Here is a 14,083-nt window from a genome sequence, read left to right on the forward strand (position 1 = left end):
AAATCACACAGGATACTTTAACCTAGATGTACTGGACAAACAAAGATACAGATGAATGGTCCTAAGTAGAAGGTATCCATTTTAGTATCAAAGGAATTCAGGGATGAAAACATAGAATTGTTTATTACTCAAGATGTATATTCCAATGTTACACATAACTACTGCATATTTGGCAAAACTTTGAAATTTGAAAAGAGGCCTTGGTGGGACAAAATTGATAGAGATTATTTACCCAACTCTGAAGTATGAAGACCACTAGGGACAGTTTGAAGTTAGAAATGAGTTATGTTTTGAGTAGACAAAAGTAATCTTGTTTTATATTCTTATTGAATGTAGACAACCGTAACGACAAAAGGATGACTCTGTGATTTATTGGGATTGACTTGCACTCTCCATAACTGCTCATTTATTCCTCACTGAAACCTTATAATGTAGGGTCTTTTACTATTCCCATGTAATGAGAAAAATTTTTAAATCCCTTAATGTGGAGTTTTTTTTTTTTTTACTATTCCCATATAATAAAAAATTAATAATTTTGTGTGTGTGTATAAGACGCATTTGAAAGTCTGTCAAAATTTTTTACTAGGACATGACAAAGCCCAAATTTCTCTAAACATTCAGTAATTTTACAGTACACAAGTTTGAATTAACTTTGTTTTTAAGCCATTGCTTGTGTGACAGTTATCTTATGATCTAAAACTTTTGGGACAACATAGTATAAGACAGCATGTTACCTCCATGACCTGGTTTCACTGAGTGTCCCACTGTATAGTTTGATACTAAATCACCCCATGGCTTTTGAGTACTTATCTTGTCTCTTGTCACACTAAGCTTATGCCCATAGTGTTCCTATCTCAGTACATTAAAACCACTTTTAATCTTACTCCTCTCAATGACTTCCAAAGCCCCTGCCTCTGTTCCTAAGCAAAACCTATTACCTTTCAAGAATGAGCTCCTAGATCATTTTTCTTACAAAAACTTATCTGATATTGTCAATCAGTTTATATTTCTAAAAAAATGGTGTTCCACAGCACTTACTATCTGGACCATTTGTGTTCAAAATTATGTTTTAATTTTATTAGAATCATGTAACTTAGAATTGTAGACATTTAAAAATTGGTAGAAAGCTTGCAAATGAATGAACAGAGTCCTAGACACAAGAATTACAGAGGTAGGCAAAAGGAAGTTTACAGTTGTGAGTATGCAAAACACAGGCTGTTCTTGTATTGTTATTTTTTAATTATTGTATTATTTATTTGTATTATGTAAACCTACTTTTGCTCATCCCTGTATAATTTTCTTGATAGATGGGAGGTAGTTAGCAATAAGAGTATTATTAACTGGTGATGTTATTATTTTAAATGGTCTGTCCTCCTCAGCTTTGCTTGGAAGAGTTATTAACTATTGCAAGATCAATGTTTTTTTTAAGGCACGCTATATAGAGTTGCCCATATAAGAAGTGGCTTTTCTCTTGGGATTCCTATTTAAAATAACACTTTTCCCCTTTATCCATGACCTAATACCATGCGATGTCTCCTTGACTGGCAGCAATTTAGCCATTTGTTAGTATTTCAGATCTGTCCACTGCAGAGGAGGACTGTATAGCTTTGGGGAGAGTGCATCCAGGGTTCCCAAAAGTGGGTATAACTATGTCATATAGCTTATGTTTGAAACCAAGTCAAGTAAGCCTTTCAAATTTGAGGAAAATCCATTTAGCATTTTCACTTGTTGTGGTAATAGTTAAGTGGGCAGGAACTTAATTGTATTAAATTGGCTGAATCTAGAGGAAAGCCAAGGAAAATGCTGTACTTAATCAGGACACCAGGTGGCACAGTGAGCCGCACACAGGAGACAGAGCCTAAAATCTGCCTGGGAGATGGTTTTATCAGATTCTGTAAGACTCCCTGTAAACTTGGAAGGATTGAGTTGGTGAGCCAAATGGCTCTCACCTCCAGTTATTCTCTTCAGATGTATCCTATAATCTCTTGTGTCTGTTGCTTATGCATGTAGTTAGCTACCCACAAATAGTAAAATAGATTCATTGACTTGGCGGTTAAGGGAGTCAAGGACATCTCAGTGTGCAGTCCAAGTCAGTCCACTTGGCCTAAAGCTAAAACCTTCCTCTCTTCGTTCAACAGCTATGAACAGAGGGTAAGCATAGGTTTCAGTATACTAGGGCTTTGTTCCATATTATGTATGAAACTTACTTCTTTTTTAACATTTTTTTGTCTCAGAAAGAATTTCACAACAGATTTGCATAGTTATGGACACCAAACAAGATGAAGAACATGTAGGTCTCCGTCTTGAAGAAATGCTAAAAACTGAATTAAATGTAAGTATTCAAATATTGAGTTTAATTAAAGAGGTGAACATATGTTCTTTGCTCTCTGCCTTATTTGTTGAGCTGATCAACTTCCTAGTCAAACTCATACCTAATATTAGGTCTAAGGAAGTGGAAGAAGTAGTAATGTGTGAGGAGGCCAATAGGAATTATTTGCAGCTTTTACCAGTTAGGACTTACACTATAGAGTTTTATGACAGCATTGTGTTTGAAATGTTTTGTTTATCAAATTGATTGTATTAAGTTTTAATTTCCCTGTTTTCATTAAAATGTATCACCACCAATCAGAGCTTATGATAAATGTGTGATGACTTTTTAACAATATACATACTAAAATTGCAGTTAAAAGCAGAAGGCAAAAGTTCATTTTGTTTAGCTAATTTTATCATGATGGCACAGCTGAAAAGAAGACAGGCTCTCTTATCAGACTGTGTTCAGATGTCAGCTTTATTGCCTGATTCCCTCATCTCAGATTGAAAATGTTAATAACATTTGCATGGTAAATTTGTTGGAAGTGCTGAATAAAATAAATATATTTAAACTCAGAAATGTCTCTGGCTTGTAGTAAGTTTCCAGCGAATATGAATTATAAGATTAAACTTTTGAGGCTAAGTTGAGACAGAGGTGTGACAATATTAAGTAGTAGATATTATTAGTTCCCAAACTCCAGTCCTGTATTAGATACATGAACTGTTAGACATGTAGATTCCTGGAATATGTAAAAATTTAATGAAGCATAGTCTAGGATTAGTTCTGGAATCTAAGCTTATAAGAAGCTCCCTCAGGTGATTGATGGTAGGCAGTGCCAAATTCTACTCGTAACATTTAGAGCAACAACCTGAATCTGAGTAGAAGATAATAGCCATCTTAGCTGCCTTTTAGGCATAAAGGTTATACTACACCCTCCTATGTTGCTTTTAACTGGTGACTTTCTGGGTATCCCCTCCGTTGTTGGGAATTTTAATACCTGTTCCCTGCTTTCTGAGTCAAGTCTGCCTGTTGAGAATCTGTAACTAAGTTCTGTGCTCCAATTTTACTGCTCTCCCTTGCAGGATATTTAACTTGCTGGTAACTTGTCACTGCCTGGCCTGCTAAAGCACCCCTTTTGCCTTAGAAATGTTCTTTTCCTCGTGAATAATCTCATTCATTCTCTATCCAGGCAATGCAAAACCCAGTAAGATGGGGCCCTAAAAGAATATTATTGGGATTCTGGCTGTCAACCAACCCTAGATTTAGAGAGCTGGGTTTTTCTGTGACTGTTGAGCAACTAGTTGGTAGATTTGTGTGACTAACAAAACCTTGATTGGTCTTTTTAGTATTAGACCTTGCAGATAGCCCGTTGGTTACAATTACTATACTATACCCCCACTTTTTTTTTTTAAAACTGCTCCTGTGTATGTTTAGTGACAAAATGACTTGGGATTTAGGGGTGCACACTGGTACATTGCTGGCCTTCTCTGATTCATTCATCACGCTGGCCTGTGAGGTCCTAATCCTTTTTAATCCAGTGACCTTTATTTTCATTGCACTTCATGTGCTACCCATTGGGCCCAGCCTGGATTTTGTCATCATCTTAACTGTACTGAAAAATAATTACTAAGGCTATTTTTCAATGTCTGACCATCATAGTTTGTCATTTCATATCTTTTACTAAATTACCCCTTCTGCACATATTTTACTTATAAGGCACTCCAAGCTTCCCATCTTTTTCCTTTCCTTGATATCAATACTGTTCCTTACCTAGCTTAGATTCCATGATACACTCACTTCAGTGGTTCATGGATTTTATTTAATTTATTTTTTTATCCTCACCCAAAGACATTTTTTCATTGTTTTTAGAGAGAAAGAGAAGGGAGAAAGTACAACATCAGTGCAAGAGAGAAGCATTGGTCAGTTGCCTCCTGCATGCACCCAGACTAGGGATTGGATGTGCCCAGAATGAGGATCAAACCTGCAACCTTTTGGTTACAGGACGACGTTCCAACCAACTGAGCCACACCGGCCAGGGTGAATCATGGAAATTTTACCAATGTCTTCAATTCTCTTGTCTTTAGAATGCATCCACTTAGTAACACCCCATCCATGTATCAGTCAGACCTTTCAGTTCTTTAAGCTTTTACTTAATCTTAATACTGTAGGGGAAAATATACAATAGGGCAGATTGTTGCCGTTAAAAAACACTGGTTTCCATTCCTTAGTGGGCACTGACTGTTTTAAAGTGACCATGATTCTGTAGTCAGCTACCCATTTTCCTCAGTGAATATTTTAAACCTCCTTGAATGCTAACCCACAGATTGTTAACCTTGGCACTCTTGGCACCTGGGTTAGGTGATTCTCTGTCATGAGGCCCTGTCCTGTGCTTTGTACACCGTTCCAGAGCATCCTTGTCTCTGCCCACTGGATACCCGTATCACTCCCATCCCCTAGCTGTAGCAACGGAAGTGTTTCTAGATCTTGTTAAGTGTTGCCCAGACGGGGCACAATAACCCTTCAGTTAAGAACCACTGGTATAACCCTTCCATCTTTGGGAAGTATAACACCTCCACTGTTAGATACAGCCTTGCCTTCTGCTGCAGAGCAGAAGCATACCCTCCCCTGCAGGGACGTCCCTATCTTCCTGGCACCAGATCTTTAAAGAATCTTGCATCTGTTGCCATCCTCCTATTAAGACTGTTTTCTCTCCTGATCTCTGGTTCTCCTCCCTCCTCTACCCCTACTCTCATCAACATTACAACATATTCCAGTTCCTTCCATTAATTCAAGCAAAGCAAACAAACAAATCATTTTCTCTTAACCCAAGCTTACCCTGCAGCCAAACTCCCTTAGAGTGACTTTCCTTCTCATTCTCCCTTCCATTGCAATCTGACTTCTACCATAACCTTTCGTAGGCTCCGCTCTCAGGGAAGGCCCTAGTGGCCTCTCTGTGCACAGTCCACAAGACGTTTATCAGCATTTGCCCTGATTTGTTGCTGGACTTTTTTGTCGAATACTTTCTTCTAGAAAAATATCTCATTCTGTGAATTTTATAACATCTTATTTTCCTGATCCTTCTTTTTGTATTTTTGGCTTCTTTTCCTCAGTCCCTTTTACAGGATTCTGTTAATAATTTTTAGGTTTCTTTACTTAGTTGAATGGGGATTTTTTCCCCTAGAAAACCATCCCGATAGCTTCACATATCCTCTATTTGCTAGAGACAAAATAATTGGCATTTATTATGGTTTTCTTTCTCCCTCCCTCTTGACGACTACGTTTATATTAGTATCATTATAAAATACTTTTGTCTTTTATTTATTAACCTTAATATTTTGACTGTTGTCTAATGGTTCTCTATTCTGGTCAATATTGATATTAGTTTCTTCTTTCTTTTACCTTCTGTCTTTCAGTATCTACTTTGAATTGATATGTTTAAACTCCCAGTTAATAAATGTTAGGACAACACTCTCCCATTTATATATAATTATTTTTTATAGTCTCTCTCAAAACTGTGATCTATTCTTTCTCCATAAGTAAATATATATTTAATGCCCACCATGAAGCCTTACGTTGATATCTTGGAAATCATTTGGGATCTCTGAAACTAATCCTCCAATAGATTTCCCTGGAAGGGTTCCTGGATATAGTATTCCCAAGTTCTTGCATTTGAATAAAATTCTTCTGTGGCTAACAATCTACAGATTTATGTTGGTTAGATGAAAATGGATTCTTGGTTCAAAAAATTCTGTATGAGCATCGTAATTATACCTTTCCATTGTCTTTATCATAAAGCATCTTTATGAAGTATGATAAAAATCTGATTTTCTGCCCTGGTTGGTGTGGCTCAGTGGATTGAATGTGGGCCTGAGAACCAAACGGTTGCCAGTTCTATTCCCAGTCAGGGTACATGCCTGGGTTGCGGGCAAGGTCACCAGTCGGGGGCACGTGAGAGGCAACCACACATTGATTTTTCTCTCCCTTTTTTTCTCCCTCCTTCCCCCTCTGTCTAAAAATAAATAAATAAACAATTAAAAAAAATCTGATTTTCTTTGTCTTCTAAATGACTTGGTGTCTTTGCTTTAATGTCCAAGGAATTCTTTTTTTTTTTAAAACTTAAAATCTAACATTTTTACTAGAACTTACTCAATCTTGGCCATTTTAGGCTGATATTCTTATTTACACAATGTGTTTTTTAATTGTATAATTTCACATATTTTATATCATTAAACTTTTTATGTCATTATTGTTTTTAGTATTTTCTTCTCCATTACTTTAGTTTTCATTTTCAAAGATTTCTGTTGCATGAAGGTTATATGCTTTTTGTCCATCTTTATAACTATTACTTTTTCTTGGGTATTTTAAATGACTTTTGATTTAAACTTTTCATACACTCAATCTTATATTTTCCTTCAGGCATTAGCTGTTGCTTGTATTTAATTTTGTATCCTTTCTAACTTACCCTTCATTTCTGAAACATTCCTTTTTCAATTTTCCTGTTTTAATCAATTTCTAATTTATTCCATCTCTGACTCTTATAGTTCTATAATTTTCTTAGTTTCTTTTATCTTATTATTAAGTGTTGGGCTGCTATTTTCATTTATTCTGTGAACACATCTTTCTGATGTGAGTGTTATTGCCAATAGGGACATTATTTTGCCCTTTATTCTATTTTATTTTTAAAATTATTTATTTTTTTATTCTTACCTGAGGATATATTTATTGATTTTTAGAGAGAGAGAGAGAACAGGAGAGAGAGAGAGAGAGAGAGATCCATGTGAGAGAGAAACATCAATTGGTTTTCTCCTATATGCCCTGACCAGGGATCAAACCCACAACCTAGGTGTGTCCCCTAACCAGAGATCAAGCCTGCAACTAGGAGTGTGCCCTGACCAGAGATTGAACCAGCAACCTTTTGTTGTAGGGGATGATGCTCCAACCAACTTAGCCATCTGGCCAGGGCTTTTTTATTTTTTATATTAAATGTATTTGAGAGTTCTTTAGATCTTCTCCTGGTTCTCCTTTTTAAGTAAGAGAGTTTTATCTATTTTTAGAGGAAAGGGTGGGTCATAATTTCCTGGCTTACTAGCATAATGCTTCTTATTCAGTTGTTTTTCAGGCAAAGATGGAAGAAACAGCTGTGCTTGTTCTGAGCTACCACCTCCACTGCCCTTCTTCTTTACCTGCATCATCTCTTTCTTTACTCCCAGTGCACCTCTGTGGCAACCTGTTCTTCTCAGGCTGCTGCTTTGATCTGAAGGTGCTTTACTTTGTTAGATTTGAATGTTCGTTGGGCCCAGACCCTGAGATATCCCAGTAGAATGAGAACCTTTACGATGTGGCTCCTTTGTTTTCAACTTTGAATTGAAGCTTCCAAAGACCTTTCCTTGATTCTTCTATTTCCAGAATGGCCTGCTAAGCTATTCAGAGAGTACCTGATGATGAGTTGTGTGTGTGTGGTTGGGGGCTTGGTATGCGTGAGCTGGCTTCTCCCCTCGTTTCTCCTCTACAGGTTCTTAAACTATGTGGACCTTTTAGTTCCTGGCAGTTTATTCCTACCAAACGTTGATTTGATGGGAGATGTTATCTACATATTTTTGAAGTCCTTCCTGCACTATTTTTATGGAGGAATCTGCAAAGATTTGAAGACTACAAACTGTATTTCCAAAATCTTCCCTTTTATTCTGTATATATGATGTGCTTAGTATTTCTAATTTTTAGGTACTTCAATTTCTATCTTTGTTAATTTCAAGTATCTAATTTATCTATGACTACAGGTAACAACTTCTGAATTTTTAAAAATTAGACATGACTTCAATTTAGGGATTTCATTTGTATAATAAACAGAGCCAAGAAGTACACAAATATTTAAAAGAAAGAAAAATCACTGTTTCTCAAGTACCTCTTAATTGTCATACCAGCTTTTGAGGAGGTAGATTAGATTTTTTTTGAACTAGGAGATAATGTAGAACTTGTGAAAATGAATTTTGTGTGTGCTGTTAGTTTGATCAGAGAATCTTGGTTGACCTTGGAAGGAAATAGCATTCATTTCTTCTAAATCTGTCCTGTCTCCGAGATTTGCCTAAAAATTGTTAAAACGTATAGGCTTATCAGAATGTTTTCTCTCACTCAAAAACTCCAACAATTATAGAATGTCTTCTGTGTGCCAGAGACAGTGCTACAAGCTTAATCCTCTAGAATAATTTACGACTTTCCCCCTCATTTTACAAATAGCATTGGGGAATTCTTGTGGTTTAATGATTTGCCTAAGATCACATAACTAATGAATGTAGGTGCTAGTTGATTCATTATAATTTATACTACTTAATATTGTACTATGCAAAGGTGAAATAAAAGAAATAAAACACAATTTTTTTTTCTGATCTTATACCTAAGGCCAGAAAGAAGTCCCCTTAGGAAACAAATGATCTGGTTTTATATAATTTTTCTCTTCCCCTATAAGGACAACTTTATCTTCTGGCATTTTCAGACCATAACTTACAAACATCTAACGCCATGTATTCAAACATTTTTACCTCCCAGAGCTTTTGTCTCACTTTGAAAAGAAATATAAAAAGGATGAAGTCACCTCTATTGAAATCCAGGCACCTGTGGGGGAGATCAGTGTGGGTGTGGAGCTGCTCAGCGCACAATGGGAGGATTGTTTCGCTGGCATGAAAAGAAAAAATGTTTCCCATTGAAACTAAAGGAGGAGGCTGGCTATGCTCTGCTTGATTTTGAGATATACCTTAGAGGTGAACTTACTGTCTGAGCCCTAATGTAATGATGCATCAAAATACATGGAAGAGGTTGTTAAAAAGCAAAATAAGGAACTAACTGGGTAAGAGACAGCTCTCCACCCTTCCTATACATGCACGTTTCTTAAATTTCATACTCACACTTAAATTTCAAGGCTTTATTATCAGTCGTACAATATGCATTCTTGGAGTTCTCAGGGAGTTTGAAGCATTTTGCAGAATCTTCCTACTTTGCAGATAGAGGTCTCCAGAGGTGCATCATGAAGAGACTGCTCTTTTTTTAGCCCTTGACAAATTTTGAAGAATAATTTATACTATATACTGTGCTGAGAGCATAAGGAATTCATAAGTAGGAAGATGTGATCAGTTTTTTTATTAGTTCCTTAATGCACTCATTTACTTACTGAATAATAAATGCTTATCAATATGTAGTCATTGGATACTGGGAGTTGAACTAAGCAAGTGTGGTTCTCTGTCTTCAAGAACCATACTGTTTGTTAAGTTGGGGATAAAACAGTAAAATACAAAAAAATATTTAATTGCAAATGGTAGTAACTATACTAAGGAAAAAGTGAACTGTGCTGATATAAGAAAGACCTGGAAATGATTTAAATTGGCAGTGAAGGGTAGTGAGCTAGAATCTTTTGGTTAGGTGTGCCATTGAGTTAAGTCTAAAAGGGTAATCAGGGATTAGCTATTTAAAGAGAACTCCAGACAGAACATGCATGGAAGGCACATAGAGACCTTCATTTGCCGTGGTTTAAATAAGACTTCTATGATTGGAATAACCTGACCAGAATGGACGGAGAGGGGCAGGAGGCTAGGACAGGCGGGGACAGGCTGCGATGCAGCCTTGCAGGCTATACTGAGCTTACTAAGGCTGCTACCACCGATGTCAGTACCACCGCTATGCTTACATTTTGTCCTCAGAGCAGCATGAAGTGATAGCAAACTTTAGCTGAAAATGATATGATCCAATTTACTTCTATAAAAAGATTATGTCGGCTGCTCCTCCTTAAAATTAAAATTGTATAGAAGACATGTAGTATTTAAATGCTTTCAGATATCACATGACCCCTAAAAATATGTTACTTCAACCCAATTTTCTCTCCTATAATAAAATAAATAAGTGCTGATTTATATTTTGGACAGACATGAACTATAGGGGCTTTTTGTGTATTTTGCTTATCCACTCTTTCTTGTTTCCTGGAGCACATCATTTAATTATTGTTTTGTGTAACCACAAATGACAAGCAGGACATGCCTGAAAATCATTTGTTTTCCTGGGTGTAAGGCATGCTTTGGTTTTGTTGAGGATGTCTGTGGTACCTAGTTTATTTTTCCTAATACCCTCAAGATTGTGTCCAGTGTATGGATCTCTGCCTTTTCTTATAGACCTAAGTGAATTTGGTGTGTGACATATTTATCAAACAAAACATCAAAAATAGCAAATGAAAAAAAGCAGAAATAAAAGAAACAGAACAAATGAAGCCATTGCAGCATTGTAAGACTCATTCAAAATAGGGTTATTGTGTGCTTATTCTTACACATATTATAAATGTTTTAGTTTAGAGGTACAAGATTTTTTATTTTTTGAAGCAGAACACTGTGAAACAGTGTAATAACAGTAAAATAACATTGTAAACACTCCTATTGGGCCTTTGACTTTGAACAATTCCAACAAAATTAATTCAGTCAAAGTATGTGGTTTTGGTGTATGCACAAGACTACAGAAACTAGCTGAAGACCATCCAATTAAATCCATTCAGTTTATTTGGGATGTTAGCCAGATTTCCTGATCAGTTTTCCAGAGGTAAAAAGAAGGTTCAAAATTATTGGACCACCTAGTTGCTTGGGATGGTATTAATTATGTTCATGCAGTATTTAATAAAATTAAGAGTTTATAATTCTAATATGTTGTCATGATTTTACAATGTGATTATTAATGAGGGAGTAAGGAGAATTCTCCCTAAATGTCACTTCCTCTATTTTTTCTTTATGTACCTAACATATCTTCACCTTTTATATCTGTCTATATCTTTGAGAAACAATGACATATTGAAATATTACTCTTCCTAAAGGAACCAGATGGTTAATTTGTGAAAACGATATTATACATCTTTGTCCACTTAGGAATGAGGTCAGCTGTTATGCTGAGTTAAAAATAAACAAATAAACCAAAAGAATAGCTGACATCTAGCTTTGGACATGTATTTGTAAAACTCAGGTCTTCTATTTTAGGAAATTAATTTTATACACATGGTAAGTGTAGAAAGAAAATTCTTATAAAAACCTGAAAAATTGCTTTTCGTTATGTAGATTATAGTTTTTGACCTTCAACGGTTGATTTTGATGAATATGCATATGCTATTTTTCTTACGCTGTTGAAATTGAGATATATAAATTTAAAGCTTATTTTCTATGATTTTATTTTACTGATTTTTACAAATATGAGAAACTTTCAAAAATATTATTTTATACTTATTAATTAATTAATATATTTCCTCTACAAATTGACTTCGATGATGTATTTCATTTCTATCATTTGCATGCAGTAAAACTCTATCGCACCAAAAACTAGATTATTCTGTTGTTCTGGTGTCTTTAGCTAAGTAATGGCTCCAGCAATGTGCTTGACTGAATGTTGTCTCTATTTCTCAGTTTTATATTTTATTTAAGTCTTGCTTTAATATTACTCTTTTCATGAAGTGGTCCATCTTTCTAGTTCTTGGACTTCCTAAACTACTTGCCAACAGTGACGAGTTTCTGCACACCCGGCTTTCTGTTGTTATTTTTATTGTTATTACGCATTACCCCTCTTTTCACTATCTCTTTTATCACTGATCCCTTGCACAATGCTGATTCCTTGCACATATGGTGGGAGCCAGTAAATAGTTGTGGTTAATGGTGATTGGATGACAAATAAGAAAGCTTCTGGAATACCTCTCCACCTGGGCGTCAGCCAAATATGTTTCTGGAGATAAAGAGGTAGCCGCTGGGCGTCCATCAATCATGTAAACAGTTGAGAAGCTTAGAACACAAAGTACACCCATGAAGTTCTAATTGATTTCCCAACCAGAAGAAAACTTTTCACAAAAGGAGGGAAGAGAAGGGGAAATAGCAGATGTTGCAGAGATCAGATGAACTGCAGTTAGCAACAGTGACAAGTTGGTGGCCAGCAGCCTTCTGTCGGGGCAGGAGAGGCAGAGAGACACTGAGGGAGAAATGAGCTCTGCAGGGAACATGGCAGAGGGGTGGGGAGCAAGGCCCACAGACAGCAGCACTTCCAGGGTTATTCTTTAGAATCTGTATAAGATTCTATATTAAGATATGAATCTACCTTGTTATATTATTAAGAAATGCACTGCTTAAAAAATATCCTGAGGTATAGCCATGGTCACATGCTTCTGAAATGTCACGTTATTATGTTTTTGTTATTTTTGCTCAAAATGTAATTTATTCTTACTATTTTAAAAATATTCTCGATCTGTAGACTAAATGACATATATTTAATAGGTTACTAATATGTAACTTGGAAAATTGTATGAAATGGAAATTTCATTTTAAGTGTAAGTATAGCAATTATATTTCTCCCTTGAGAGGAATATACATTAATGAAAAATAGTTTGCTTACTATGTAGGGTTTGAAGAATTATAATGGTAGTATTTGGATTGTATATTTATTGGGATGGTTTTAAATATCTCTTAAAAGTTAATCTAGTATATAGTTTCTTTGTGATTACATATGAAAGAACTTTTCACTAAGTTACTCGTATGTGTTTATAACTAATTTTAGTTTTTTGTTTATTTCCTAATTTAAAATTACAGACAGTATAAAAACAAGATAGCAGATCTGTTTTTTTAAATTAATTAATTTATTTTTTCAAATACATTTGTCTCTGCCTACCCCCCACCACTTTCCCTTGCCCCCTCCCTCTCTCAACTCTTCCCCTTTGGTTTTGTTTTTAATATATACCTCATCAAGCCATTTTGAACACTTTTCACATTTGTGGTACAATGCCATTTAAAAATTACATTAAAATGTCTGATAAAATCTGATGTTAGTGTTTCCCATGTAAAAAGGATTACTATACTAAAGCCTTGAAGTTGTTAGAATATTCCTGGGTTTTGTGTCAGTTATTGGTTAATGAGTAAGTGCTGAACACCGAAAACTAGAATTCTCTGTGTCACCCTGGATTTTGGAATAGCTATGCTATTGATATTTGATACAGTTATTTCTTTGCCCTGGAGGCTGCCCTGGGCCTGCATTATAGAATATTTAATAGCATACCTGTCTTCTCTACCCATTAAGCCCCAGTAGTACTTCTCAACCCACCGTGAGAACTGAAAATGTTTCCCGACATTGCTCAGTTACCCCCTAAGGACAAAGTAGCCCACAGTTAAGAACTGCTACTGTAACCTGTTTTGTTTCATGCACACTCAGTTTTACCATGGCTTGGGGTTAAAGTTATGTAAACCATATTTGTAATTTAAAATGAATACATAGCTAAATGTAATAAAATATAGTCTTTTGTAGACTTTAAATCATCTATAAAACTGATTGGAAATAATATTATTAATTACTAATTTCAAATTAATATTTTGATTAGAATATAATTTATTTGTACATACTTTATTAGGGCATAATTATGTGGAAAACGAGCTCTCATATTTCTGTATATACATCTGGGCAGCATCTGTATTATTTAGAAAATGTTATAATTTTATAAATGTAAATTAGATTATGCTGTAAATTTGGCAAGAGTTCGAGGGGAAAAACAGTTGAAGCAATGAATTTTTCAATTTAGTCACTTAGGTTTGGCATAGTGATAGATTTAATAAAGATACAGGTAACTTATTTTAGAGGCTACATAAGACAATAGCAGTGGTAGAGTCAAGGTGAAAGTTATCTTCTGATTGGAGCATGGAAGCACCCTCCTCAGTAAATTTATCTGCTGAAAATGAAAGAGGACTTTTATAGCAAGTTTAAATTATCTAGCCTCTTGTTGCTTGA

General features: G+C 35.4%; 1 protein-coding gene across 1 annotated transcript in view; it reads left to right on the plus strand.

Annotated features, from left to right (window-relative positions):
• The window catches only part of CRPPA (CDP-L-ribitol pyrophosphorylase A), a 197,143-nt gene that overhangs the window by 73,134 nt on the left and 109,926 nt on the right, over window positions 1-14,083 (plus strand). Inside the window, exon 6 of the mRNA XM_054564164.1 lies at window positions 2,235-2,332. Coding sequence (XP_054420139.1) covers window positions 2,235-2,332 — 98 coding nt within the window. The remainder of the gene's footprint in view (window positions 1-2,234; window positions 2,333-14,083) is intronic.

Source organism: Pteronotus mesoamericanus, unplaced genomic scaffold (assembly GCF_021234165.1).
Source record: "Pteronotus mesoamericanus isolate MK-2021 breed Mesoamerican mustached bat unplaced genomic scaffold, CSHL_Meso_final scaffold_85, whole genome shotgun sequence".
Classification (NCBI taxonomy): domain Eukaryota; kingdom Metazoa; phylum Chordata; class Mammalia; order Chiroptera; family Mormoopidae; genus Pteronotus; species Pteronotus mesoamericanus.